The sequence below is a fragment of the Indicator indicator genome, chromosome 28, assembly GCF_027791375.1.
Source record: "Indicator indicator isolate 239-I01 chromosome 28, UM_Iind_1.1, whole genome shotgun sequence".
NCBI classification, from domain to species: domain Eukaryota; kingdom Metazoa; phylum Chordata; class Aves; order Piciformes; family Indicatoridae; genus Indicator; species Indicator indicator.
This window is the reverse complement of record NC_072037.1, coordinates 11,383,240-11,410,470: the sequence shown is the minus strand read 5'-3', so window position 1 is coordinate 11,410,470 and position 27,231 is coordinate 11,383,240. Positions and strand designations below refer to the sequence as shown.

The 27,231-nt window shown below is 55.8% G+C and overlaps 2 protein-coding genes across 2 annotated transcripts; one reads left to right on the top strand and one right to left on the bottom strand.

Annotated features, from left to right (window-relative positions):
* Positions 1 to 3,427: 3,427 nt before the first annotated feature.
* On the top strand, positions 3,428 to 11,006 carry CACFD1 (calcium channel flower domain containing 1). Its single transcript, XM_054393532.1, has 5 exons — positions 3,428 to 3,551; positions 8,642 to 8,714; positions 9,250 to 9,375; positions 10,148 to 10,255; positions 10,913 to 11,006. Exons 1-5 carry the CDS (start codon positions 3,428 to 3,430, stop codon positions 11,004 to 11,006), a joined length of 525 nt encoding a protein of 174 aa, XP_054249507.1.
* A 6,937-nt stretch (positions 11,007 to 17,943) lies between these two features.
* SLC2A6 (solute carrier family 2 member 6) lies at positions 17,944 to 23,155 on the bottom strand. Its single transcript, XM_054393489.1, has 10 exons — positions 23,055 to 23,155; positions 21,877 to 22,039; positions 21,568 to 21,774; positions 20,566 to 20,665; positions 19,818 to 20,029; positions 19,423 to 19,575; positions 19,010 to 19,118; positions 18,623 to 18,796; positions 18,188 to 18,333; positions 17,944 to 18,099 (listed from the first exon to the last, which is right to left on the bottom strand). The coding sequence occupies exons 1-10, from the start codon at positions 23,153 to 23,155 to the stop codon at positions 17,944 to 17,946; spliced, it is 1,521 nt and encodes a 506-aa protein (XP_054249464.1).
* Positions 23,156 to 27,231: the final 4,076 nt, after the last annotated feature.

The window sequence follows — 27,231 nt, the reverse complement described above, 5'->3', positions numbered from 1 at the left end:
AAGGTGACCAGGGTCAGTGCACTGAGAGAGAGGCCATGGCTCAGTTACTCACTGCTGTGTCTTCACTGCTCGAGCTCACATGAGTCAGTCCATCTCTTGCAGCCCTCACAGAGTCACAGAACTGTTTCATCTGAGCTCATCCAGTCCAACCACTGACCCAACACCACTCTGGCCACTAAACCCTGTCCCCAAGTGCCATGGCCACAGGTTTCTTGAACACCTTCAGGGATGGGGACTCCACCACCTTCCTGGACAGCCTATTCCAATCCCTGACCACTCTTGCAGCAAAGAACTTTTTCCTAACTTCCAACCTAACCTTCCCCTGGCACAATTTGAGGCTATTTCCTCTCCTTCTATCACCTGATACTAGGGAGAAGAGACCAACCCCCATTTATTATAGACTGGTTTGGGCTGAAGGGACCTTTCAAAGTCATCTGGTCCAACCCCCCTGCAGTCAGCAGGGACATCTGCAACTCATCCACTGAGCAGGACCAATAATGTCTGCTGACTCCTCTGGGATCTCACTTCATATTTATGAAGGTTGTGCAAAAGACATCTAAGTCCCAAATATTTAGCAAGCAGTCCTCCTATGGATTCTCTGTCTGTGCTGCTGGCTGTGAGTGCAGTTTGTGTGTCTGCAGTTAGTCACTTGAACACTGAGGTCTCAGTGCCCTGCTCCTGTAACAGACTCTCACCTTTTGGCATTGTCATTTAATTTCTCAGTGGCTCAGTGTCCCATTTCAGCCCCCTCCATACCACAACTTTATGGTTTAACCCTTAAGTTCATTCTCTTGCAGTGTCAATGCTCCTTAAAACAGAGGCCCCCTGAAATTCTGGGTTGGTAGAAAGAAGGCAAAGCTTTGTCTGAGGATGAACTGCTAGCCGAAGATGACCTGAGAGATGGGACAGCAGCACAGGTTCTTTGCCCAAGGAGGGTGGTGCAACACTAGGAGAGGTCCACCCAGAAAGCTGATGGAATCACCAGCCTTGGATGTTCTCAGATCTGGGCAAGCCCTGGTGGCAGTTGGCTTTGTGTGGGAGGACTAAATGACACTCAGGGGTCCCTCCCTAGCCACTCCTGGGGTTTTGTGTGTCTGACAGTGGTACCAGTGCTGCTTTCTATGGACAAATAAAACTATTCTCTTAATGATGGGCTTGGTGCCAAGATGTATTTGCTGATAAGAACCTGATAAGAGCAGTAGCTGTGGTGTCAATCTGCTCCTGTCTTCAGCTCACAGGAACTGTGCAGTGATGAGAGATTGTTGAGACTGCATGATCCAAGCTGTGGCAGGAAGAGGTTTTCAGAGCAGTGACAAATACTCATTTGGCTTGGAAGGGACCTTAAAGATCATCCACTTCCAACCCCCTGCCATGGGCAGGAACACCTCCTGCTAGATCAGGTCCCTCAAGGCTTCATCCAGCCTGGTCTTGGACACCCCTAGGGAGGAGGCGAACACCCCTAGGGAGGAGACCCTTGCTCTTCACTCTGGATGCAATCAGTGGTCCTGCCTGGGCAGTTTTCTTCCTGTTTCTGTTTTCTTTCAGCTGAATTCTCTGACACCTTTCAACACCCACAACCCCTTCTGTTCTTCTGTCTCCTTAAGAGTTGTTTTTGTTGCTTGGTTCAGCCTAGAGTGATGTTTTGGTTTTGGTTGTTTTGTTTTTGGGTTTTTTTTTTTTTTTTTTGGTTTTGTTTTTTGCTTGCCAGCCTCCAGATTTACATTCTGTTCCTGGAAGAGCAAGGAAGTAGCCTCTTGAAGCAAGACCCTCGAGGAGCTGCTGGATGTCTCAGCTGTCCCTCTGCAGTGCGTGGGTGATGCAGACACTTGGCCTTCATTTCCTGCCTGACTGACAGGAGAGGTTCATGCAAAGCCATCCTTGTTCCTAAGCCTTTCTAGCAGATGGGATCTGTCTTTCTGCTCTGCTCTGGATCCCAAGCCTCACTGTTATTTATTGTTCCAGATCAACCAGTCTGCAGAGCTAGGCTCTGCTCACTGACTGCTCCATCTCTAAGGTGGGGAAAAAAAAAATGCAGCTGTTTTCTTCAGAATTGCAGGGAATTAAGGTTTTGATTTGCCCCCCCACCCCCTGGACTTTTTGTCTGCATTCCAACACTTTGCCAATGGGACTTGCAGAGTCCCACTTCTACTCTCATTTTTTTTTTTAAGGGAGAAAACCTGGTTCCCTTCAGCTATTTCCACTTTTTAGGGAGAAAAACCTGATTCCCATTCAGCTACTCCCATTTATTAGGGAGATAAACCTGATTCCCATTCAGCTACTCCCATTTGTTAGGGAGATAAACCTGATTCACATTCAGCTATTTCCAATTTTAAGAGTTGAAAACATTATTCAGCTACTTCCAATTATTAGGGAGAAAATTTAGGGAGAAAACCTGATTCCCATTCAAGTACTCCCATTTTTTAGGGAGAAAAACCTGATTCCCATTCAAGTACTCCCATTTTTTAGGGAGAAAAACCTGATTCCCATTCAAGTACTCCCATTTTTTAGGGAGAAAACCTGATTCCATTCAGCCACTCCCATTTTTTTTAGGGAGAAAACTCTGATTCCATTCAGCCACTCCCATTTTTTTTTAGGGAGAAAACCCTGATTCCATTCAGCCACTCCCATTTTTTTTTTAGGGAGAAAACCCTGATTCCATTCAGCCACTCCCATTTTTTTTAGGGAGAAAACCCTGATTCCATTCAGCCACTCCCATTTTTTTTTTAGGGAGAAAACCCTGATTCCATTCAGCCACTCCCATTTTTTTTAGGGAGAAAACCCTGATTCCATTCAGCCACTCCCATTTTTTTTTTAGGGAGAAAACCTGATTCCACTCCTTTGGAGGGGAGTGTGTCCCTCTGCTTTGAAGGGCAGCATTCTGCACTGCTGTTCAATTCACATGAATCCCCAAACTCAGGTCTGCCTTTCTGCTCAGCACGCTCTGCCAGCCTGGATAACAACCGGGGGAAGTGGGACTGGAGCTCGGGTGTGTGTCCCCACTCCCACCCTAACCCAGACCCCTTGGCATGGGGTCCATGCCTGTGTGGCTGCTTATGAATATGTACAGGATGGACTCTGCCCACCAGGCTTTTAATGAGAGTGACATCAAAGCCCTGCCTGCTGGAGGAGGGGACCCACAATGCAATACGCAGGCAGGCTTGGAGCTCCCCAGCCGCTGGCATCGCTGCTGCGGGCACAAACCTTCCATTGTCAGCCCTGGAGGGGTTGCTGGGGGGCCCAGGCCTTCTATGGGGGTGCAGGGGGAGACTCATCAGCCACCAGGCTGGGTTTAGGGAGAGTCTGCAGGGCTGGCTGCACGGAGAGCGTGACCTGGAGGTGGTGTGGGGGGGACACATTCTGCGCTGCTGGGGCTCGGGAGGGGAGCGTGGTGCTGGCCTCCTGACCCCTCCCTGGGAGCTGGGCTGCCATGAGCTCGCAGGATGAGCAGTTGCCAGCAGCAGCCCCTGAGCCAGCAGCTTTCTCCAGTGATGATGGCATGACCTGGTGGTACAGGTGCCTCTGCAGGATTGCCGGGGTCACCGGGGGCCTCTGTAAGTATCACCCTCCCTGCCAGCCCAGCCTGCTCCCCGGGCTCACTCCTGCATGCCAGAGCACGGCCAGGACCTGCTCTTGGGGGTGTAGGGGTGGGGGATGGCCATGGAAATCATGTGGGGTTATGGGGCTGTGTCTGCTCTAGACATTGGGTCTGGGTGGAAGGAAGAGTCCTGGGCATGCCCAAAGACGGCTGGTGGTAGCTGGCAGCCCCTGGGTGTGCTTTGGGCGCTGCTCAGCTTTGGCAGCTGGGAGAAGGGACAGCGTGTGGGGGGCGGACCTGCAGGTCCTTGAGTTTCTTCTTGGCTCCTGGAAGGGGTGGGAGCAGCAGCTGGGCCCCTGCTCCTTCCAGGAGGGGTGTGTGCAGGTCAGCCTGAGAATGATTTAACACAGGGCGCTCAGCAGGGTCAGGCTCAGGGCTTGAAGAGGAGCCGTGGGGGTTTGGTTCATCCTGTTTGGCTCTCAGGTGTTTGTGTGCTCCTGCAACTTGTGCTCTTTCCCCACCCTGAATGCTGGAGGATGTTTCCTGTTACTCCTGTGGATTGCAAAGAGCCTGCCTGTGATTTTGGGGAGCTTTGTGGGGTTTTTTTTGAAGGACTAATGGACTTGGTTTGTGTTGTGTGTTTTGAAGAGGTTTAGTCTTGCAGACAGAGCAGAAGAAGCCAACGTGCAGCAAAGTGAGCTGGCTGAGCTCTCCCTTACCTGCTGCTGAAGGAACAAAAAAACTTTTCCCAGGGAAAAAAAAAAAAAAAAGTCTTTGCAACTTTGCCAGAGATCAGCCTGTCCTGTAGTGCTGTTTTGCTACATTCTGTGGAGAGATTAATAGCTCTTAAAAGCAGGAGGGACTGTTACGACTGCTTAGGCTGAACTCCTACAGAGCACAGAATGGAGAATTTCTTCAGCTTCAGGTCCACGACTTCTAGTAAAACCAGAGTGTTTCTCAGCCAGTGCAGTCAGCCCTGATTTATTCCTTTGGCTGCAGCATTTCAGCTGATCCCCCTCTGTCCCTGCCCCCTTCCCATGTCTCCTTCTTGCCTCCAAACTTGACTGCAGAAGCCCATGGAGTTTCCAGAGCCAGCCTTGGAGACCGTGGTGTGGTCAGGCAGACTCCTTGCAGCCCTGTGTTTGGCTGGGCTGGTGACACATGTGCTGCTCTCACTCTGTTATGGCTTAGGTGCTGAAAATCCGGAGGTGTGAAAAGCCTGGGCAGGACTTGCTCTGCTGGGGCAAAACGTCCTGGCCTCACCATGCTCTGCCTGGGGCCTCTGTGCTTCTGGTCCCGGCAGGCGGCCAGGAGACCAGCTGGGACCTGTCTCCAGTGCAGGTCCCAGCTCAGGCTTTAGTGCAGCAGCATCTTTCCCACGGGCTGGGGCTGCAGTTGAAGCCTCCACACTTCTTCTGTGCCTTTGGTCCATGCAGAGCTGAGGGGAGACAGGGATGGAGGGTGAAGAGCTGGGGAGGGTTGGGTCACACTGGTGGCATCGCTCACCCCGTGCCAGGGCAGCTCCTGAGTGGCTTACAAGGGCAAGTCCTGAAGATGTATTTTTTGCTCTGTCTTCCTGTTTCAAAGCAGATGAATTATGCTTGGATTATTTCCCCAATCTTTTGTTCACAGCTCTGATTGCTCAGGACTTGTTTTTAAAGCACAGCTGAGAGTTTTATGTCTTTGGGTGAGTCTGGGAGAAGAAGCTGCTGGAGGAGCCAGGACCTCAACAGGATTTGAGGATTCCTGTTTCCAAGGGTGTGGAACAATAGGCCAAAGGGGCAATGGTTTAAAGCTGGAGCAGGGCAGATTTAGGTTGGACAGTAGGAGGAGGCTCTTTGCTATGAGGGGAGTGAAATACTGGAACAGGTGGCCCAGAGAAGTGGTGGAGGCCCCATCCCTGGAGATATTCAAGGTGAAACTTGATGTGGCCCCTGAGCAGAGCAACCTGCTGAGGTTGGAGGTGTCCCTGCTGACTGCAGGGAGATTGGACAAGATGAGCTTGGAGGGTCCCTTTCAACCCAATGCATTCTGTGATTCCATGAGTCCACTTCCTCTGTAGCCCTGGCAGTCCCCTTCAGGAGGTTCTTCAGGCAGCATGGGACACAGACTCCTCTTAGGAGCAGGGAGATGGGGGGCTGTGGAAAGAGCCAACCCTCCAGTGGCCCTCTTCAGAATGCTCCTTGCTCAGCACCCCCTTGTTGAACAGCTTGGAAAAGGGGTGGCTGGTAACAGGGCAAGGCTGGAGGCTGCTGCTGCCTTCAGAGCTTGCTCTGAAAGAGCAGAAATCATTTATAAGGGTTTGGAGCAGCTGGATTGGGGTCCTGCTACAGGGCTGAATTATTTCCTACAGAGGGTAAAAAATTCCCAGGCAGAAAGAATGAGAAACTTTTTTAGAGGAGGTGAGGCTGACAGACAGCATCTACCTCATGCAGGCACCTGCAGCTCACAGCATGCTGAAGCCAGAAAGGTCCAGGGGTGGGAGCAGAAACAAGACAACATTCAGGATCTGTTTCTGGCTTGGTGACCTTGGCCAAGTCCCTTCTCTCCCTCCCATTCCTGTTTGTAAGAGGACAAGGAGAGTCTGTGGCTTTTGTAAAATGCTCCAGGAGCAAAAATAGGTTTGTGTGGAGGACACTGACCAGCTGCTTGAAATGAATAGAGCCTTTGTAGGGTGTAGTGTTCTCCCCCCTCCACTGTTTGAGCTCCCAGTTATTTGTGCTTTCCTCAGGGATTCAGGATGGAACAGCAGGGAAACAAATGGCAGAGCTGATGTCTGCCATGGATGCGTGCCACTGAGCATTGTCATGGAGTCACAGAATGGTTTGGGCTGGAAGGGACCTTCAAGATCATCCAGTTCCAGCCCCCTGCCATGGACAGGGACATCTCCCACCAGCCCAGGTTGCTCAAGGTCTCATCCTGCCTAGCCTTGAACACCTCCAGGGAGGGGGCATCCACAACCTTCCCTGCGCAACCTCTTCCACTGTTTCCCCACCCTCACTGTCAAGAATTCTTTCCCAATCTCCAGTCCCTCCTCCAGCTTAAAGCCATTATCTGCATTTTAAACCAGGCCTCTGGCTTGCCAGAAGGAAGTCCCTGGGCTGGCAGCTCCATCCCTTGTTGGCTGCTGAGGCAGGAGCTGATCCCATCCCAGTGGGAGAAGGATGAAGCTGGCTGCTGGGGGATGTGCTGCTCTGCAGGGGAGACTGAAGGTCACCCAATCGTTATCTCTGTGGCTGCTGGCAGCCACCACTGAGCTCAGTGTCCCTGCCAGCAGCAACCTTTGAGCCCTGCCCTGCTTGGTTGCTGCTCCTGCTGACTGGGGGACTTGCTCAGCTCAAGCTTGCTGGGTCATTTGTCCACTGGCAGCTGGGGTGGGTGCTTGGCTGAGCTTCCTACAGGAGACTGCAGGGTTGGTTTTGGGGTGTTTGAGGAGAAAACCAAAGCAGAGCCTTGACAAAACAACCTCTCTTTGGCTAGATTAAAAAAAAAAAGGAGGAGGCAAAAAACCTGCTGAGAGAGTAACACCTGGCCTCCATCCAGAGCTCTCTGGTGGAGACCAACTTAGGAGCTGTGGATGGACCTCTTGCTGTGCTGTGCAGCAAGGCAGGGCCCTGCCCCAGCCCTGGCCACCCTCTGAGGATAGTTTTGGGGATGCTGTTCTAATGATAAAGTGCCAGAAATGTCCTTTGCTGAGGGAAAGCATCACAAGCCTTTGGTGCTTCCCTTCAGCTCCTCTGCCATCAGCACCCAAGACTCTGTTGGTCACAGAGGAGAATCAGAACCTGCTGTGCTGTGTCCTGCTCTCCCTGCTGCCCACTGCTCCCAGCAATCCTGCTGACTGCTGCTTTTCCAGCTCATCCCCCCTTAGAAGCTCCATGTCCCCTGCAGTGTGGGGACACTGACACTGGTCCCTGTGCAATGGAAGGATGAGAATTGTGCCCTAGGAGCCACATGTCCTCTGGCATTTCTCCTCTGTTGGCTGACCTTGTTCTTGCAGGCTTCTCCAAAAGGTGTTGGGTGCTGTGGAGTAGTCCTAGAAAGCCTTTAAAAACAACCTTGATTAGATGTTTCCTGAGAGCCAGGAGGCCTCTTGCTTGGGGGATGACCTTAGATGGGTCCTGCTGTAGGCTTGCAGCTCTGCTTTCCAGCCCAATAAACAAGGACAGCTGTTTTTTAAGGGCACTTGGAGGATTCAGCAGTGACTGCTGAAAAGAAACCTTGCAAACATGTGCCAGGTCTGAAGGTCAGGACTAGGAGACCTTCTTCTCACTCTCTGGGACACCTTCTCACTCTCTAAAGCTGCCTGAAAGGAGGTTGGAATGAGGTGGATGCTGTTCTCTACTCCCAAATGACAGGAATTGGCCTCCAGTTCCCCAGGGGAGATTTAGGTTGGACATGAGGAACAATTTCCTTCCCCAAAGTGTTGTCAAGCCCTGGCCCAGGCTGCCCAGGGCAGTGGTGGGGTCCCCATCCCTGGAGCTGTGTAGCTGTGGTGCTGAGCTGGCAGTGCTGGGCAGGACTTGATGATCTGAAAGCTCTTTTCCAACCAAAATGAACCTCTGATTCTGTGACTGCTCACAGCAGCTCTGCTCGGAGATCCCTTTAGCAAAACACCAGCAGGCACCTGGAACACCCAGCCCCAGCTGCTCCCATTCTCAGGGGTGGGCTCTGCTGCTCCTCCTTGTGCTGCTGATCACCCCCAGAGAGCTGTGAAGGGCTGAGCAGTTTCAGCTGGGGTTTTGCAGGCGGCTGTTTACCATGGGCTCAGGTTCCAGGTGAGCAGCAGCAGCCCTTTGGTGTGGGTGGCTTGGGGCCGTATCAAGTGCCAGCAGCTCTCTGCAAGTTTAATGAGGCAGAGGGGAGGGCCAGAAGACCTCTCCAGAGCCATCAAACCTTCCCACCCACCCTCCTGTGCTTCTGCAGTGCCTAGAGGTGTTGGCCAAGGCAAGGGCTCCTCTGGGCAACCCCTGCTCTACAAACAGCCCAAAGGAGAGGAGAGAGCAGAAGGATGCTGGTGGCTGCAAGGTGCTGGTGCAGGGCAGAGCTGGGAGGGGAAGCCCTGGGCTGCTCTGCATGGTCACTGAAAGCCTCTTTGCTTTCTAGCCTGTGCCTGTGCTGGCCTCTGGAACTGTGTCACCATCAACCCCCTGAACATCGCAGCTGGCGTCTGGATGATGTGAGCAGAGTCTCTGTTCTCTTCCCTGCTGGGAGGGTGCAGCTGGCAAATGTCACCAGGCAAGGGGCACAGCTGCCCTGCCTGGGCAGTGGGTGAGAGGGAAATGTCCATCAGGGTCTGTGAGTTGCCAGATCTTGTGCCATCAGGTGGGTTGAGGTGCTGGGTTCGTTCTGTTCCTGTTCTTCTCTTGCACATCTTTAGGTAAAGCCTGGGATGCCCTCACCCAAACTGAGTCTGGGGGACCAGAGTTGGGGACACTGGAATGGGTTGCCCAGATGCCCCCTCCCTGGAGGTGTTGAAGGCCAGGCTGGATGAGGCCTTGAGCAACCTGGGCTGGTGGGAGGTGTCCCTGCCCATGGCTGGAGGCTGGAACTGGATGATCTCGAAGGTCCCTTCCAACCCAACCCATTCCATGAATCCATGAATTGCCCAGCAGTGGGGAGGGAGTGCAGGTCTCCAGGGGTTGGTGGGGACATGGCTGACCCTCTCTGTGGGCCATGTGGGACTGACTCTGCTTTGCTGTCTCTCTCTGGAGGCTCAATGCCTTTGTGCTGTTCCTGTGTGAGGCTCCTTTCTGCTGCCAGTTCATCGAGTTCGCCAACGCCGTCGCGGCCAGGGCGGACAGGATGCGGCCCTGGCACAAAGCTGCTTTCTACTGCGGGTGAGGAACCTCCTGCTGGGCTGTGCTGCTGAGGCTGGGACTGAGGCAGTGATGTCTGCTGACAGCCCTGAGCCAGCCTTGTCCTGGGCTGCATCAAGAGAAGTGTAGCCAGCAGCTCGAGGGAGGGGATTCTGCCCCTCTGCTCTGCTCTGCTCTGCTGAGACCCCACCTGGAGCACTGTATCCAGTTCTACGGCCATGGAACTGCTGGAGAGGGTCCAGAGGAGGCCACAAAGATGATCAGAGGGCTGGAGAACCTCCCCTATAAGGACAGGTTGAGAGAGTTGGGGCTGTTCAGCCTGGAGAAGAGAAGGCTCTGGGGAGACCTTAGAGCAGCCTTCAGGATTTGAAGTGGGCTGCAGGAGAGCTGGGGAGGGACTTTCTGTAAGGGTCTGTGGTGATAGGACAAGGGACAATGGACTGGAACTAGAGCAGGGGAGACTGAGACTGGAGGTGAGGAAGAAATTCTTTCCAGTGAGGGTGGGGAGACACTGGAACAGGTTGCCTAGGGAGGCTGTGGATGTCCCCTCCCTGGAGGTGCTCTAGCCCAGGCAGGATGAGACCTTGAGCAACCTGGGCTGGTGGGAGGTGTCCCTGCCCATGGCAGGAGGTTGGCACTGGCTGAGCTTTAAGGTCCCTTCCAAGCCAACCCCTTCAGTGATGCTGTGAAGCTCTCCTGGGGGGCACGCTGGGATGCATGTGGGCACCCTGTGGCAGATCCCTGCATCCATGGGGAGCAGAGCCTGGCTCTGAGGGCTGCCTCTCTCTTGCAGGATGGCTGTGGTGCCAGTCATGCTCAGCCTGACGCTGACCACGCTCTTTGGGAACGCCATTGCCTTCGGCACCGGAGTGCTCTACGGCCTCTCCGCGCTCGGCAAGAAGTGAGAGAGCTCTGCTGCTGGGGGAGGGGAGGGCAGGGGAGGGGAGGGCAAGGTGGACCTCCAGCCTCACCTCCATCTGCCTCCCTGAGGCTGTGCTCTTGCACTGACCACGCTTCCAGGTGTAAATGCTGCTGCAGCACATCTCCCTGCCGTCATCAGTCAGGGAGGTGAGACACTGGCACAGGCTGCCCAGGGAGGCTGTGGCTGCCCCCTCCCTGGAGGTGTTGAAGGCCAGGCTGGATGAGACCTTGAGCAACCTGGGCTGGTGGGAGGTGTCCCTGCCCATGGCAGGGGGTTGGAACTGGGTGATCTTCAAGGTGATCTTCCAACCCAACCCATTCTGTAGATTTCATTCTATGAATCACAAATCCCCCTGGGGTTTGCTGAAGCTCAGAGCTGTTCCTTGGGAGCTCAGCCTAGGTTGCCCTGTGGGTCCCAGCTCTCTTTCTGCAGCTGCTGGACTTATGGACCCAGCTCTGGGCACAGGGAGCAGCTTGGGTGGGGTTGGAGACATTCAGCAAGTCTCATACCTCTCCTGGCATGCCTCAGTGTGAGAGACACCCACACTCCAGCTTGGGAGACCTCTGTGCAAGGTGCAGCAGGCACCATGGTGGGCACCAGGAGCTGGCATGCCCACACTGTCCTTTCTCTCCACAGGGGAGATGCCATTACCTATGCCCGGATCCAGCAGCAGCAGAAGCAGCTGGATGAAGAGAAGCTGACAGGGACCCTGGAGGGGCAGGCTCTGTGAAGCACCTGAGCTGGACACTGAGATGGTGAAGATGTGGAGACCCTCTCTGCCCTCCCCTCTTCCCACTCCCCTCTCTGCTACCCCATGATTTCCCTGGTGCAGCAACTGGAAACCTCAGGGGCTGGGGCAGGCTCTGCCCTCTTCTCACACCAGCAGCCAGACCTCAGTGTTGGTCTCTCTCCTCCTCAACCCTCACCCAGATATCTCACAGTCCTCCTAGCTTTTAATTTATTGAGGGGTTTTTCATGTAGTTTGGGTGGTTTTTTTTCTGTAGTGGTGCTGGCTCTCTGCTGGCTGCTTTCCAAGCCTGATCAGGTAACCTTTCCTTGGACAAGGCAGCCAAGGGAGCTGCTCCTGGGTGGGTTGAGCATGGGCAGAGCTGAGGTTCCAGCTCCTTGTCTCTGTGCTGGTCTCATGGGGCTCAGGGAGCTGCTGGCTTCACACCCTGGGGGTCACCTGCCACATTTCTTGTGTGGCCCTTCCCAGGGCTGATGACCAATGCAGGATCTAGCAGCAGATGGTGATGCTTAAGCCTGGCTTTGTTCCACTGAGAATGTTCCAATGTGGGTCCAGTTAGGCCAGGCACTGCTGCATGAGAAAGGGCCTCAGCAAAACCCCCAGGTAGAGACAAGCACCATCTGCAGAGGAGCTGCCAGAGGTGCTGGGGCACATCCTGGAACCCACAGAGCACAGTGCCCTCCTCCTCTGGATGCAGCCTCAGGCAGCTCCTGCAATCTACTTGAATTACAGTTAATGACTTTGTCTTACCAAGGGGAATTTGCTTCTGCTTCCCTCTTTTACTGGGGCAGGAGGGAAGTAAGATTTGCTGTAGCTCAGCTGCAGGAGGCTGCTGCTGCTGGAGCCAAGGGAGATGTTTTGCTGCTGTGCAAGAACATCCTCCTCTTGTGAGCTTGGGACTCTGTTCTCTTACCTCTCACTCCCTGCATCTGCTCCTGCTTCCACCACCCCTCCCTCCACACCAGGAGCCTGCTCCTTGCTTCTGTCTGGTCCATTATTTGGGCTTGTGTTGTTGTGGACCAGTTTTGGACTGGTTTTGTGTGGGGAGGTGAAATATCCTTCCACTGCAAACCCAGAGGGGGCTGGACCATTGCTGTGTGGGCAGCTGGGATGTATTTGCATCCTTATTCCAGGCTCCATCAGTGGCTTTTGCATCCTATTTTCTGTTTTCTTTGTATCAAGGACAAAGAAAGGACAAAGAGGACAAAAGTTACTGATTCCAGATCTCCCTCTTCTCATTGTGACTCCTTCTGGGGGGGTGGTGGGGGTTAATTTATTGGGTTTTTCTATAACAGCTTTCAATTTTGCTTGGGAAAGAGGGCAATAATTTATTTCTAGTTGTTTAAGTCTTTGGATGGGACTCATTTTCTCTGCATGTAGGAGAAAGGAGTTCTCTGAATCCTGTCCTTCAAAGGGCTGCTTCATTTTACTGAGGGGGGAAGGTCTCTACACCCAGGGTCAGCCCTGGCTGCTGTACCTGGGATACTGTAAAATCCTTTTTCAGCCTTCAGAGTGTTTCTCATGCTTTTGAAAAGTGTGGTGTCCTTTGACCCTTTTGTCTTCTTCTGGGTCACTGGCTTGACAAAGTTTGGTTTCCTCCCCTCTTCTGGGAAGGAAACTGGGCTGTGACTGGGGCTCTGTGCTCAGCAGCCAAGGCAGGCAGCAGCTGTGGGGAGCAGTGGCACTGAGGACTGCAGCCTGTCCCTACCCTCCTGCCCTGGGAGCTGAGCTCCTGCTGCCACCAACACTTTGTGGTCCCATCTGAGTCCCTGGGGCACCAGAGGGGTCATGCTGTGGGCTGGGAAACGCTGCTGGAGGCTGGGTGCTGTGTGGCCACCAACTGCTCTGTGGCTGCTGAGCAGAGGTGGGTTGGAGACCATCTATAGAAGATGCTCTCCCTGCTGCTGAGGTGTCAGCTGAGTGCCACCAGCACGTTCCTGGCAGAGCCTGGGATGGAGCTGGGGCTGGAAGGGGGTGGCTGGGCACAGATGCAGCATGTCCCTGGAGCTCAGGGAGCTAAGCTGCCAGCTAACATTGGCTGCTGCTTGCTCCTTGGAGTTTAGGGAGGTGTGAGGATTTACACCAGTCAGGAAGGTGGCTGGGGTTCAGTTACACACAGCTGGATGCTGGCCAGCCACTCTGTGCTAAGCCCTCTTCCCCCAGGACTCTGACACCAGCTTGTCTGGGACACAGAGCAGCACCAGCAGCCCAGATGCAGCTTGTTTCAATCAAGGTCTTGCAGAGCCTCCAGCTCTGGGCTGCTCCCTCTTGCTGCAGACAGTCCATGGGGCACTGACCTTCCTTGTGTGTGTGTGCAGGGACCACAAGCTCCTGGCTGGGGGTTGGGAGGCTGCAGGAGGAGCAGGCTGCAGCTCACAGGATGCTGCAGATGGCCTTGGTTGGAGCTGGTGGTGGCCCTGTGCAGTACCTTTTGTTTGCTGGGTGGTTCAAGAGCAGAGTCCAGGACATCTGCTTTGACGTCAGGGGGGTTGGGGTTAGGTAGTGGTTAGTAGAGGAATGTTGCAGACTGATGCATGTCTTTGGTAGTGACTGCTTTGCTCTGGGAGTAGCTCCATAGTAGTTTTAGTAGCAGGAGGCAAAAGGCAAAGCAGAGGTGAGAGAGTAACTCCTGTGGCTGCTCTGTGCCCACACTGATCAATCACAGAGCTGGTGAGAGCCTTGCTGGCTGCATCTGCTTGTCCCAGTCATAGGATGCTTTAGGTTGGAAGGGACCTTTAGAGGTCACCTAGCCCACCCCCCCTAATGCCACAGACCAGCAGCAGTCCCTGGGGCAGGTAACTGCTCCAGGTCACCTGAAGGGCTTTTTGGCATGGACAGCTTCACTCTGCTCCCTTGGCAGCAAGGGCAGAACTCCCTTGGGCACCAGCAGTTCTGTTTCACTGTGTTCTGTGACAGTTGGGTCTGACCCCATGGCCAAAGCAAGCAAACAACCTGCAGCAGCTCTGCCAGGCAGCAGAGAGCCTGCAGCAGCTCTGCCAGGCAGCAGAGAGCCTGCAGCAGCTCTGCCAGGCAGCAGCCAACCTACAGCAGCTCTGCCAGGCAGCAGAGAGCCTGCAGCAGCTCTGCCAGGCAGCAGCCAACCTGCAGCAGCTCTGCCAGGCAGCAGCCAACCTGCAGCAGCTCTGCCAGGCAGCAGAGAGCCTGCAGCAGCTCTGCCAGGCAGCAGCCAACCTGCAGCAGCTCTGCCAGGCAGCAGCCAGCCTGCAGCAGCTCTGCCAGGCAGCAGCCAGCCTGCAGCAGCTCTGCCAGGCTGCAGCCAACCTGCAGCAGCTCTGCCAGGCAGCAGAGAGCCTGCAGCAGCTCTGCCAGGCAGCAGCCAGCCTGCAGCAGCTCTGCCAGGCAGCAGCCAGCCTGCAGCAGCTCTGCCAGGCAGCAGAGAGCCTGCAGCAGCTCTGCCAGGCAGCAGCCAACCTGCAGCAGCTCTGCCAGGCAGCAGAGAGCCTGCAGCAGCTCTGCCAGGCATCAGCCAGCCTGCAGCAGCTCTGCCAGGCATCAGCCAGCCTGCAGCAGCTCTGCCAGGCATCAGCCAGCCTGCAGCAGCTCTGCCAGGCATCAGCCAGCCTGCAGCAGCCCTGCCAGGCATCAGCCAGCCTGCAGCAGCTCTGCCAGGCAGCAGCCAACCTGCAGCAGCTCTGCCAGGCAGCAGCCAACCTGCAGCAGCCCTGCCAGGCAGCAGCCAACCTGCAGCAGCTCTGCCAGGCAGCAGCCAACCTGCAGCAGCTCTGCCAGGCAGCAGCCAGCCTGCAGCAGCTCTGCCAGGCTGCAGCCAACCTGCAGCAGCTCTGCCAGGCTGCAGCCAACCTGCAGCAGCTCTGCCAGGCAGCAGCCAACCTGCAGCAGCTCTGCCAGGCATCAGCCAGCCTGCAGCAGCCCTGCCAGGCATCAGCCAGCCTGCAGCAGCTCTGCCAGGCTGCAAAGCTCAGCTCTGAGCCCAACACTTGTGTTGGAAATGGGCCTCAGGGACTCTTCTGTAAGAGCTGAGCTGGAGCCTTTGGCCATGATCATAGAACTGCTGAGTCTGCAAGAGACCTCTGAGACCATCAAGTCCAGCTGCTCACCTTGGGCTTGCAGTCCCCACCTCCCCAGGTCTGTTCAATGTCTCTGTGCCTTCTGCAACAGGAGGTGTCTCAGATCCATGCTCCAGGTCCATGCTCAGACCTGTGCTCCTGCAGATGGATGTCTGGAGTGTCCCAAGTGTCTCTTGGGAATTTGTGATGCAGCTGAAACCAAGCCAGATGCTGTCATCCTTGCAGGTGTGGCTTGGTGCCAGCACCCATGGCTTCTGGGAGATGTTGTGACACTTAGGGATGGCCTCCCCTCTCTGGGGGCCAGAGACTGTTGGGATTTTTCTTTGTGGAGATAGAATGGACCTCTAAGGTAGTAGCATCACAGTAGTTCATGTGCCCACTCACACTGCATGATGGTTGTTAGTTGTGTTTAGAGGCACCACCAGGGTGCCTGGAGCTGTGTGAGGACAGATGAAGTTCAAAGCCTTGCTCTGGAGGTTTTATTAGGCTCAACCCAAGCCCTGCTGATGGCACCCAAGCTGGATGGCTAAGCCACAGGGCCTCTGTGGAAGAGCTTCTGCTTGCCAGGTCTTGAAGAAGCCTCCTGGGAGGTGATGGGACAGAAGTTTTGTCACTCAGGGGAGGGTGAGGCATCGAGTGCAGGGGGTAGGTGCTGGCAGCACATGCACTTAGTGGATGGTTCCACCACTCCCTGCCTGGGCTCTGCCCTTCTTCCCCACATGCAGCTGCACTGTGGGCAGCTCTTGCATCTCCCATTCAACCATGAAGCTGGCAGCACTTGTGCACATCAGCTCTGCTGTGCCCTGGGGCTGCCCAATGGCTGTGAAGAGCAGAGCAGAAGTTTCCCTTGCTGCTGCATGCCCAGAACTCCTTGCCCTGGGCTGGAGCTGATTTTGTACCCCCAATGGATCCTCTGTGTGTGTGTGCAGTGAATAAAAAGCCCATGCTACCTCTGGAAAGAGCCACTGTCATCTCTCAGGGCAGGAGCAAAACCCTTCAGCCTTCCTCTGCTGGAGGATGGAGATCACTCAGGAAATGCTCCTCCAAGGAGCTCCTTGCAGGACCTGAGGAGCCCAACCTCATCTCATTTTGGGCTATTTCCTCCTTAGGCTGAGCCCTGGGAAGCTCAATTCATCTTTGTCATTTTTTTTCCCCCCTCAGGAAAAAACATTTCCCTGTCTTCGGGGAAGGCTTTCAGTGAACTGAGGAAATCAAGACCTGGTCCCTAGCCATGTGAGAAAGAGAATGCTCTAGCACAGGGCTGCCAGAGATCCTGATCTTCAGAAGGTCAGTGGAAAACAGAGGCTCTTGAGACCTCTCATAATCAGGCCATGCTTAGAAGCAGCCTGGTTCCAGCCAGGGGCTGAACAGCTTCCTGGCAATGGCTCTCAGCTGCAAAGATCAAGTCTGATGGGGATTTTTCTCTGTGGTTTTGGCCCATGTCTCTTCCTCTGTCCCAGGCTGCTTTCAATGGAGCCTCTGAGTGAAGCTCATCTTCTCTTAGGTGACTTCTCTCATCTGCTGCTGCAGGGGATCTGAAGAGTAGCATCTGGGGCAGCTATGCCATGCTACAGCCCAGGACACAAACATCTCCACCAGCCCTTGGAGTGCCAACTGCATCTCAAGGGGCTGGGCAAATGCTTGGGGAAATCATCTCCCAGCTCAGCCTTTGTTCTTCTGCCCTTTTGGGGAGGAGTCAGGTTGGATGTGATGCTGTGCAAGGCCTTTGGTTCCACCTCCTGCAGCTGTGTTTTACCTTGGGATAGGCTCTAAAAAAATGTGAGGGGTCCTTAATCACAGAATCAATAAGGTTGGAAAAGACCTCAAGGATCATCAAAGTCCAACCTGTCACCCAAGACCTCTTGCAGGGCAATCAGAAAAGGAGGGAAGAGCAATTTGCCATAGAATGCTGTGGGGTGGAAGGGACCTTGGAGATCATCTAGTTCCAACAGGGACACCTCCCTCTAGACCAGGTTGCTCAAGGCCTCATCCAGCTTGGCCTTTGACCACTTCCAGGGAGGGGCTTGGCTGCTAACTATGCACTTGAAACCTCACAGGGATGGAGCTGGGAGGCTCCACACACACCAGTGATGGAGATGCTGCCACCTTCCCCTTTGGGGATGAGTGAAACCCTGTGGTGGGAAGGACCCCCCTGAGTAGAAGGTGCTGTGAGTACCCCCCCATGCCCCTCCTGCAGGGGATCACTTGCACTGCAGCTGAATGTTCCTCTTGGTTGTCTTCTCCTGGAGTTTCTCTGTCAGCTGCATTTGGTCTTGTTCCTTAGGCTGCTTGTGTAATGTGTGGGTGGAGAGCAATAAAACCTGGCAGTTTTTTATACCCTCTATCTGGCTCTGCCTCTTTCACAGTCCTTAAGTACATCAGAGCCATCTGGGAAGCTTCAGGCTGTTGTGGTCCTCTTGTCACAGTCCTGCTCTGCTTCTCACATCCCCCCCTTCACTGCAAATCAAGACAACAGCTTGAGCCTGCAGGCACAACTGCTTTATTCTTGCAGCTAGGTGATGGCCTTTGGCCAACAAGCCCTCAGCCTCTTGGGCTGCTTGGGTAGCTGCTGAGCAAAGGATGCTCCTGGTCTGTCTCTGGTCTGCAGCCACACTTTTTCATTTTCCAGGACATCTTTATCTCCAGCCTGGCACTGGCTGCCTGCTCCCATAGCTCATGTGGACACATTCCCCAGAGGTAGTGTTGAGTGAGGGGAGGAGAAGGTAAAGCTCCAGATGGCAACATCCAAAGTGAGAAGATCGTTGCCACCTCTCCCCCTGCCTTTGTAGAGAGCTCCAGTGCCCACCTCCAGCTGCAGAGCTCTTCCCTTTGTTGCCTTGGAGCCTGTGGACTGCTCAGAGGGAGGCTTTCTACCTCATGAACGACCTCCGGCCGGTCCTGAAGAAGGACTCAATCTGTTCCAGGGACCTGCCTTTGGTTTCGGGGACACAGCAGCCTGTGAAGAAGATGTTCCCAGCACAGATGACAGCAAAGAAGAGGAAGGGCACTTCCAGGCCAAAGTTGTCCTGCAGAGTGGGACAGAAAGCAGCCATGAGCTGGGGCAGAGGAGGGGTAAGGAGCAGCTGCTGGACGCTCTGCTGGGGCAGTACCCACCACGACTCGGAGGAAGAACTGGGTCAGGGTGAAGGCTGTCAGCCAGCTCACCACCACACAGAGGCCTGAGGCCACCCCACGAGCTTTCAGAGGGAGGATCTCAGACATTAGCAGCCAGGTGATGGGGCCCCAGCCCATGGCATAACCTGCAAGAGAAGGAAGGCTATGGTGAGGCTTTGGAGCCCCTGTGCAGACCTGTCCTGCTCCCCCCTCGGTCATTATTCCTCCCCTGTTCATGCTCTCAGTCTTCAGAGTGCCAAGTCCTCAGCCAGTCCTCAAAGTCACTTCAGGTGCCACCTTTCTTGCTCTTCCAGGGACATCTGCCTGCCCTCCACCTCCAAGCCCAAATTCCTTGCTCCATACCACCCTCCTTCAAATGAGAAACGTCCCCCCCAGCCCTGTGCTGTGGGTCCTGAGCTCCCTCTCTGCACCTACCCATTATGAAGAACATGGTGGCCAGGAGGGGGATGAGGGTGATGTAGTTTGTTGGCTCAGCAGGAAGGCTGGCAGAGCTCCCCTGGGTCTGGTTGGCCACGGTGCCATTCTGGGCAGCTGGCACAAAGTGGACATACAGCCCCATGGTCAGGTTGGAGACCAGCATGACAGCAGCTGTGGAGAGATGCAGCATCACAGAGGGGCTGGGGGGTGACCCCGGGGCAGGGACTGAGCTCCCAGAACATCTCTGCTCAGGAGCTGAGCCACCACCAAAGGAGAGAGCCCTCCCCTCCTCCCTGCCTGTCTGGCTGAACTCTCCACTCCTGCATGTTTGCAGGAAACCCTCAGGCAAGATCTTCCCTCCCAGGGCAGTGTGGAGGGCCAGACCTGACACAAAGAGGAGGATTTTCCTCCCAGCTTTGTCCATCGAGGCAGCAGCGATGGCCACCGAGAAGAGCCTCACCAAGCCAACCAGGGCTGCATCATACTCTGGTTTCTGCAGGGACAAAAGCAGTGGAGAAGCTGAGATGGGAGAGCCAGGGAAAGGGCAGGTTCCTGCATGAGTTGCTTTGATGCTGGCTGCTGCCTTTGCCAAGTTACCCTCCTACAGGCAGAGACCAGAGGAGGGCAGGGAGACAGTGGGGCCAGTCCTGCTCCCCATCCTCACTCAGCCTTTTGCTGCCAAGTGCTTTAAAGGAGACTTCTGAAGCTGGGGTCTTGGAGCTGCAGAGGGCTTGAAGCCTTGAGCAGCCATCATGAAGACAGAACAGCCCAAGCAGAGCCCAGACCCCAGGGCTCACCAGGATGACAGAGGTCTTCTTGAATATTGGCTGCAGGTACATCAGGATGCAGGTGACACCTGAGAGCTGCTGCAGGAACCTCATCCCCACTGCTATCAGGATGGGCTTGTAGGTGAAGGGGTCCTTGATCTCAGCACAGGTAACCCTCTGGCTCTAGAAGGACAAAGCCAGACAGGCAAGGTTGTTACCACCTCGGGGTGGGGACACACACACACAGAATCATGGAATTGCTCTGCTTGGAAGAGACCTTTAAGATCATTGAGTCAAACCTTCAACCTGGGCATGAAACCATGTCCCCAAGTGCCATGGTCCACAGCACCCAGAAGGTGGCTCAGGGGCTGCCTGCTGGAGGCTGGGCTGTGCAGGCTCCCCATGCTGGAGCTGAGCCTCCTCACCTGCTTCCTCACACTGTCCTTGATCTGCTCATACTCCCGGGCATAGTCTGTGTCCTTGCCCCTCAGCCAGCTCAGTGACCTCAGGGCCTCATCCTCCTTGCCCTGGGAGAGCAGGAACCGAGGTGAGTTGGGCATGAAGCAGAGCAGGATGATCATGATGAGCACAGGCACCTCCCCTGCCACCGCCAGCCAGCGCCAGTCCAGCACCAGTCCTGCAGAGCAGCACAGTCAGGAAAAGAAAGCACTCAGGGAAGGGAGTCCTGGCCTTGTCTTCACCTGGGCCCCCTAAAAATTTAGTTGAATAAATAGAATGGGGGGAAAAGATAAAACTAAAGAGACTTTGCATGTTTTTCTCTCAGCAGAGAAGCATTTTCAGCTGAAGAGTTTGGGGAGATTTCAGCCTGCTGAGGCCACAGTAAGGGCCCAGTCCTGGGGTCCCCAGCTCAGGAGAGACAGGGAGAGAGTCCAGAGGAGGCTACAAAGATGCTGAGGGGGCCTGGAGCATCTCTGGGGAGGAAAGGCTGAGATGAAACCTCAGCAGGACCCAGGTCTGCAGGCATGCTGATGGCCATGGGTCCAGGGGCGTTATGGATTCATCCCTCTGGGCACACACATACAGGGGTGGGTTATGCATGAGGGAGCCTCCTCAGCCCCCCTGTGCCCACCCATGGTGGTGGTGAGCTGGCTGCAAGGGGCAGGGATCCATCAGCTTGGTGAGGAAGGGGAAAGGTCTCAGTGAGCTACTTGCCCAGAGCATACAGGATGAGGGAACCCAGCACTGCCATGAGCTGGGGACAAGCACCCAGCATGCCTCTGACCCCAGGGTGGGAGATCTCCGAGATGTAGACCTGGAGCAGGACAACACACACTGAGCAGAGCTGCAGCCCACAGCCATCCCCACCAGAACCTGGCCTCTGTCACCTTGCAGTGCGGCCAGGGGAAACCCAAACTGCCTTTTGTGGTGGCAACCTGGCTGGTCCTGGCAGGGGGGAGAGGACAGCCCTGCAGGCACCACTGCTTCTCTGCCTCACCCTGGTGTAGGAGAAGCTCTCCAGCAGCACCAAGGCTCCCATCACTGTGAAACCATGCCCCAGGGTTACTCAATTCTTGCCTTCCCCTCTGCATGCAACATGAGGTTGGCGTTTGGTAAACACAGGAGGAAATAGCAGCTGGTGGGAACAGGGCAGGCAGGGAGGAGCTGCCTTCCCTTTTCTTCACACCTCCCTTCTCCAGCCACCCAGCTGCAGCCCTGGAGCTCTGCCTGATGCCTCCAAAAAGCAAGGAGATCATAGAATGCATTGGGTTGGAAGGGACCCTTCAAAGGTCGGCTTAGAATCCTGGAATGGGTTGGATTGGAAGAAACCTTCAAGATCACCCAGTGCCAACCCTCTGCCATGGGCAGGGACACCTCCCACCAGCCCAGGTTGCTCAAGGTCTCATCCTGCCTGGCCTTGAGCACCTCCAGGGAGGGGTCATCCACATCCTCCCTGGGCAACCTGTTCCAGTGTCTCCCCACCCTCACTGGAAAGGATTTCTTCCTAGTGTTCGTTTTCAGTCCCCCCCTGCTCTGCTTTCAGTCCACTCCCCGTTGTCCTGTCACCGCAGGACCTTACAAACATCCCTCCCCAGCTCTCTAAAGGCACTGAAAGGCTGCTCTAAGCTTTCCCTGGAGCCTTCTTTTCCCCAGCCTGCCCTGCAGCCCTGCCCCACCTTGCAAACCCCCAGCAGGCTCCCCCCCTGCGCCCATTACCGGGATGGAGGCGGAGGTGACGCCGCCGGCGTAGCCGGTCAGGATGCGGCCCAGCAGCAGCATGGTGAAGCCCTGGGCACCAGCCAGCAGTGCCAGCCCCAGGGCTGAGGGCACAGCTGAGAACATGATGCTCAGCTTGCGACCCAGGAGGTCGTTGAGCAGCATGGTGCTGAGCCCCCCTGCTGCCGCTCCCAGCGTGAACACCGACTGTGGGGACACAAGCAGAGGGCTCTTGGTGGGGCCAGGCTCCCCCTGCACACCCCCCAGCTCCCTGCCCCCTTCCTGGCAGGGACAACCTCAGCTCCTTACCCCGAACCAGGATGCTGTGTGCTGGTCCAGCCTCAGGGCAGGGTCGGGGTGAGCCTCCAGGGCAGGGATGACAGGAGAGGGATAAACCAGGGCGAAGCCAAAGCTGAAGTTCCCCAGGACAGCAGCGAAGACAGCCAGGTAGAGTCGCTTGTTGTGGAGGCTCCTGAGGGAGGGGTGGAGAAAGAAGGACGTCCTGGGTTCACTTATCACATCCAGCAGAAGCTTTAATTCTGCCTTGTGGCTTCCTTCAGCCTTTGCCGAGGTTCTCAGGACACCCTCGGGGGGACTTGCCCAGGGAAGTGCCCTGCACAGCCCCGTGCTGGGGAGGCTTTTCCCAGTGGAGCAGCAGCTGCTCCTCGGTGTGGTGTTGGGGGGTAAAAGACCTCCCCCTTGGGCACCACCAAGGTTTTCCTCCCTGCTGGGTGGTTTTCAGTGGGTCCAGCTGAGAAAAGCAGAAGCTGCAGCTGGGTGGCACCATGGACCCAGCCAGCAGCCACTTGCCCTGGTGGAGCAGGGAGTGGGTTCCTCTCATGCAGTCAGAGAATTGGGTTGGTTGGAAAACGCCTTTCAGACCACCCAGCCTGACCCTTAACCCAGCACTGCCAGGTCACCACTAAACCATGGCCCTCAGCACCACAGCTACAGAGCTTTGAAGCCCCTTCAGGGATTTGGACTCCACCATTGCCCTGGGCAGCCTGGGCCAGGCCTTGAAACCCTTTTAGGCAACAATTTTTTTCCTAACATCCAACCTAAAGCCCTCTTGATGCAACTTGAGACCATTTCCTTTTGTCCTACCACTGGGACCAGCCCCCCCCTCACTCCATCCTGCCTTCAGGGAGTCATAGAGAGCAAGGAGGTCATGCCCACCAGCAGGACCTCATGCCCCATGTGAGAGCTGAATGCCCCAAAGCAGTCCCACCTGCAGCTCTCCCAGGTGGTCTCACCCACCCTGGGCAGGATGAAAACCCATCTGAGGGCAGCTCAGCAATGACAGCAGCATGAAGAACTCTTCATAGCACTGGGGGCCATGGTTTGATGGCCATGGTGGTGGTGCCTTGATGATCTTAGAGGCCTTTTCCAACCAAAACAGCTCCATGATTCCACCAACACCTCCCAGCCCAGTGCTCTCCCAGTGCTCTCGGGGCAGGCAGAGCCAACCCCACAGCCCCAGCCCTCACCTCAGGTACTCCTTGTCGAGCCTTTTGCTGGTGCTGCTTGGGAAGGTCTGGTAGGAGGAGCTGCCCGTCCTGACCAGGGGCTCCCTGGCGCTGGGCTCCATGGCGGTGCCAGGGCTGCTGCCCCTCACGCTCTGGGTGCTGCTGCCAGCTGCTCAGGGCTGCTCTGGGGCCAGGGAGGAAGAGGCAGCAGAAAGTGAAAGGGGAGAGGCTGCTGGCGTTGCCTAATCACAGAAATCTGTGTCTCATGGGCTCGCACCCAGCCAGCCTCCGGGCAGGAAGCTGGGAGGGGGCAGAGAACCAGCAGGCAAAGAGTCCCTGGGGAATGATGGTGCCCTGCACCTCCACCCAGCCCTGTCCCACACCCCCCAGTCACACCAGTCTCAGGGTGCCAGCTTGGAAGGGACCCCAAGGGTCATCTGCTCCAAGCTTTCTAAGTGATGGTGGAGTTGAGCTGAGCTGGCCCGGCACCCTGCAAGCTGAGCCTTCAAGCTGTCCAGTGTAGGGCACTCCACTACTTCCCTTGGGAGATGATTCCAGTGTCCAACTCTTCTCATGGGGAACAATTTTCCCCTGGAGTCCAATGGGAATCTCCCCAGCTGTAACTTGTCCCCATCACCTCTTGCCTTCTGCATGGGACTCCTGGTAAAAAAGGAGTCTCCAACCTCCTGGTGGCCACCCTTTATGTGCTACCAAAACCATCCCTGCAGTGGCACTTCCAGGGAAAAGCCTTGCAGAACCCTTCCCACCAGCAGGAATGTCCTTTTGCTAAGGCTCCATCTCTCCTGGTGAGCAACTCCAAGGCTGCTGCTTCTCACGAGGGTGAATTACATCCACGAGACAGCCTCCACAGCCACCCTGGGGAAAGGCTTTCAACACAGACCAGAGCTGAAGAGGAGGATTAAGAAGAGGTAGATGAACATGGAGGGGGCACAGGGAGCAGCTGAGGGGGATGAAGAGCACTGATGAGGAAGGCAAAGGGGAGGGCAGGTTCTCTGCCCCATTGGCTGCAGCTGCCTGTGGTGCCTTTGCCTCCTCAGCCTGATGCCCCCAGCCCTGCAGAGCTCAGCAGCCTTGTGCTGGGGCATCTGCAGGACTTGGGGGGCTGCAAGGTTGAAGGGCAAGTGGGGGGCCACATCTACTGCCTTGGAGCTTGGGTTTGATCAGCAAAAGCTGATTTTCCCTGCAGTGCTCCTCCTCTTGTTTCCATCACTCATCGTGGTCCCTGGTGCTCTGGGGACCACCAGGGTGGTTTCTGCACCCCCAAGCCTGCGTGGGAGCTTTGGTGACACACTGGTGGCAGCCAGGACTTGCCACACTCTTTGTTCTGTGCACTCTGCTTCCTCTTCCACATTTAGCATCTGATGGGTGCTGGGGATTCACAGCTGACTCAGGGCTGTGATGCCCCAAAGTCATGGAGCAAGGTGGCAGGACAGCTCATCCAGCAGCTCCTCATTGCCATGGTGGCCCGAGCAGGGATGTCACAACACCCTCCAGCCAACCTGGAGTTGGTTCCTGCATCCTGGATACTTCCTCCATCAGCAGGCACCACTGGTGCCCTCCCTCCCATGCACTGGCAGCTGTGCCAGCAGTGCCTCTTTGGTGCCCTGGTGGCCATGCTCTGGGCTCTGGACATGGTTTAGTGGTGACCTAGCAGCTGGGGTTAGGGGTTGGACTTGATGGTCTGAAAGGTCTCTTCCAGCCAACCCAATTCTCTGATTCCTGTCCCATTCCACTACTCTGTGGGCAGTATTAGGGCTCTGGAGCCTTGAGGGTGAAGCAGGGAGGAGCAAACACCCATTTTAATTAGGCAGCAAACCAACCCCAGGCCAATTAAAGGGCAATCTGCCTTTGCTGAGAGCTGTTGGCTGCCTTGGCTGGGGGGATGCATTGCTCAGGCTCACCAGGACCTTCCTCTCACCTCCAACAGCTGTGCAATAGATCATGAGCATGGGCAAAACCCCATAAGTGAGCAGCATCAAAGCCACTTGGAAAGCCAAGGACCCTGCTTCATAAATTACCTTCTGCTCCTCTTGGAAGGGAGAAATCAGTCCCTCCTCAGGGCCATCCATCTCCATCACTCAGCTGGCCACATCCTTTCATAAATCTTCCTCTAACTGGGGAGTGCTGGGGCAGGCTGCAGCCACACTGGGCTCAGGGACAGCCCTGGGGCTGCTTCACCCTGGGCTGGGGCAGAGTTACTGACCACAACTCCTGGGGCTGGGGCAGAGCTGCTGCATTGCAGGATGGGGCTGCAGCAGAGCTGCTGCATTGCAGGATGGGGCTGCAGCAGAGCTGCTGCATTGCAGGATGGGGCTGGGGCAGAGCTGCTGCATTGCAGGATGGGGCTGCAGCAGAGCTGCTGCATTGCAGGATGGGGCTGGGGCAGAGCTGCTGCATTGCAGGATGGGGCTGCAGCAGAGCTGCTGCATTGCAGGATGGGGCTGCAGCAGAGGTGCTGCATTGCAGGATGGGGCTGCAGCAGAGGTGCTGCATTGCAGGATGGAGCTGCAGCAGAGGTGCTGCATTGCAGGATGGGGCTGCAGCAGAGCTGCTGCTTTGCAGGATGGGGCTGGGGCAGAGCTGCTGCATTGCAGGATGGAGCTGCAGCAGAGGTGCTGCATTGCAGGATGGGGCTGCAGCAGGGCTGCTGCATTGCAGGATCAGGCTGCAGCAGAGGTGCTGCATTGCAGGATGGGGCTGCAGCAGAGCTGCTGCTTTGCAGCATAGTGCTGCTCTGGGGGGGATTTGGGGGAGTGTGTGGTGTGTGGTCCCCATTGGGGTGGTACAGAGGTGTGATGGTCACCCATGGTAGGTGATCCAAGTTCCTGAGGAGATTCCCATTGGACTCCAGAGGAAATTTGTTCCTCTTGAGAACAGTTGGGCATTGGAATCATCTCCCAGGGGAAAGAGTGGAGTGCCCTACATGGGGGAGTTTTAAGACTCAGCTTGCCAGGGTGCTGGGCCAGCTCCTTTCCACTCTGCTATCCCCTAGAGAGGTTGGAGCAGGTGATCCTTTGGGTCCCTTCCAAGCTGGCATTCTGTGATTCCATGAACCATCTCCTTGCAGAACGTGGAGGAAAGGCACATGGCACATTTCCAGGGCCAGGCAGGAGGAGGTTGGTGACTGCAGGGTGCTGGGGGCATTGTGAGTGAAGGTGGGGGCTGGCACCAGGCTGGATGCACCTCTCTGACATGGCACTTGGGGACACTTAAGCTGAGGAGGCAGCTCCAGCTGCTCCCCCTGCAGCTTTCCAAGACCTCAGAGCTTTGTAAAACGATGCCTTGCACCCCCAGCTCTGCAGGGACATCTGTGCCTGGAGCCCAGGTTGGCATTTCCAACCAGGCAGACAGAAATCAGCTCTTCTCTGCTGCATCCTTCACCCCACTCCCCCTTGATAGTAAAAAAATCACCACCTCTTCAGGCTGCCATCTGCTGATTGGGTTGGACTCAGGACTTGCTGAAATGTCTCTCGATGGATGGAGGAGAGCTGAGTAGAAGAACAGAGCCTGGCAGGCTGCATGAAGATGGAAAAGAGATTTTTTTTTTTTTTTCTGGGGGGGGAGAAGGGGGCTGCCTTCTGGGGTTTTGAAGGCCTGATGATGGATGTGCCTGTGAGGGATGGTAATGGCTTTGGAAGTATCAAAACACAGAGTGAAAGAATAACTCTGCCTAATAGACTGAGAAATGGATGTGGAGCAGGGTCTGAGGTGGTGGTGCTGAGTGATGGAGAGCTGCTGGGCTGGGGACCAGAGGCTTCTGCTGCTGTAATGCTCTGGGAGGGAAAAAAAACACAATAGTGGTGTGGGTGGTTGTGCAAACCTCACTCTCAGTGTGTTGGGAAAGGCTGTTTGGTGCCTCCAAGGGAGGCTAGAGGTCAGCCCTTGTGTTTGCAGTCACCTGCTGGAGGCACCTGAGGGGCCAGCAGGTCAGGGGAGCTGATTCTGCCTCTCTGTGAGACATCACTGCAGTGCTGTGTCCAGCTCTGGAGCCCCCAACACGAGAAGGAGCTGTGGGAGAGGGGCCAGAGGAGGCCACAAAGGTGATCAGAGGGCTGGGGAACCTCCCCTGTGGGGACAGGCTGGGCTGGGGAAGAGAAAGCTGCAGGGTGCTGAGCTGGGGAGGGGCTCAGGCAGCTGCTGGGGATGGGTGAGAGCTTGGTGAGCACAGGGCTGCAGT

What these genes read in the sequence shown, in the direction of transcription:
- CACFD1 (XM_054393532.1), top strand. Translation starts at nt 3,428, where the DNA reads ATGAGCTCGCAGGATGAGCAGTTGCCAGCAGCAGCCCCTGAGCCAGCA. An exon ending in CGGGGTCACCGGGGGCCTCT is followed by an intron (nt 3,552 to 8,641) that starts GTAAGTATCACC and finishes TTTGCTTTCTAG; the next exon opens with CCTGTGCCTGTGCTGGCCTC. An exon ending in GCAGCTGGCGTCTGGATGAT is followed by an intron (nt 8,715 to 9,249) that starts GTGAGCAGAGTC and finishes CTCTCTCTGGAG; the next exon opens with GCTCAATGCCTTTGTGCTGT.
- SLC2A6 (XM_054393489.1), bottom strand. Translation starts at nt 23,155, where the DNA reads ATGGAGCCCAGCGCCAGGGAGCCCCTGGTCAGGACGGGCAGCTCCTCC. An exon ending in CTCGACAAGGAGTACCTGAG is followed by an intron (nt 22,040 to 23,054) that starts GTGAGGGCTGGG and finishes CCCCTCCCTCAG; the next exon opens with GAGCCTCCACAACAAGCGAC. An exon ending in AATCCTCCTCTTTGTGTCAG is followed by an intron (nt 18,797 to 19,009) that starts GTCTGGCCCTCC and finishes ATCTCTCCACAG; the next exon opens with CTGCTGTCATGCTGGTCTCC.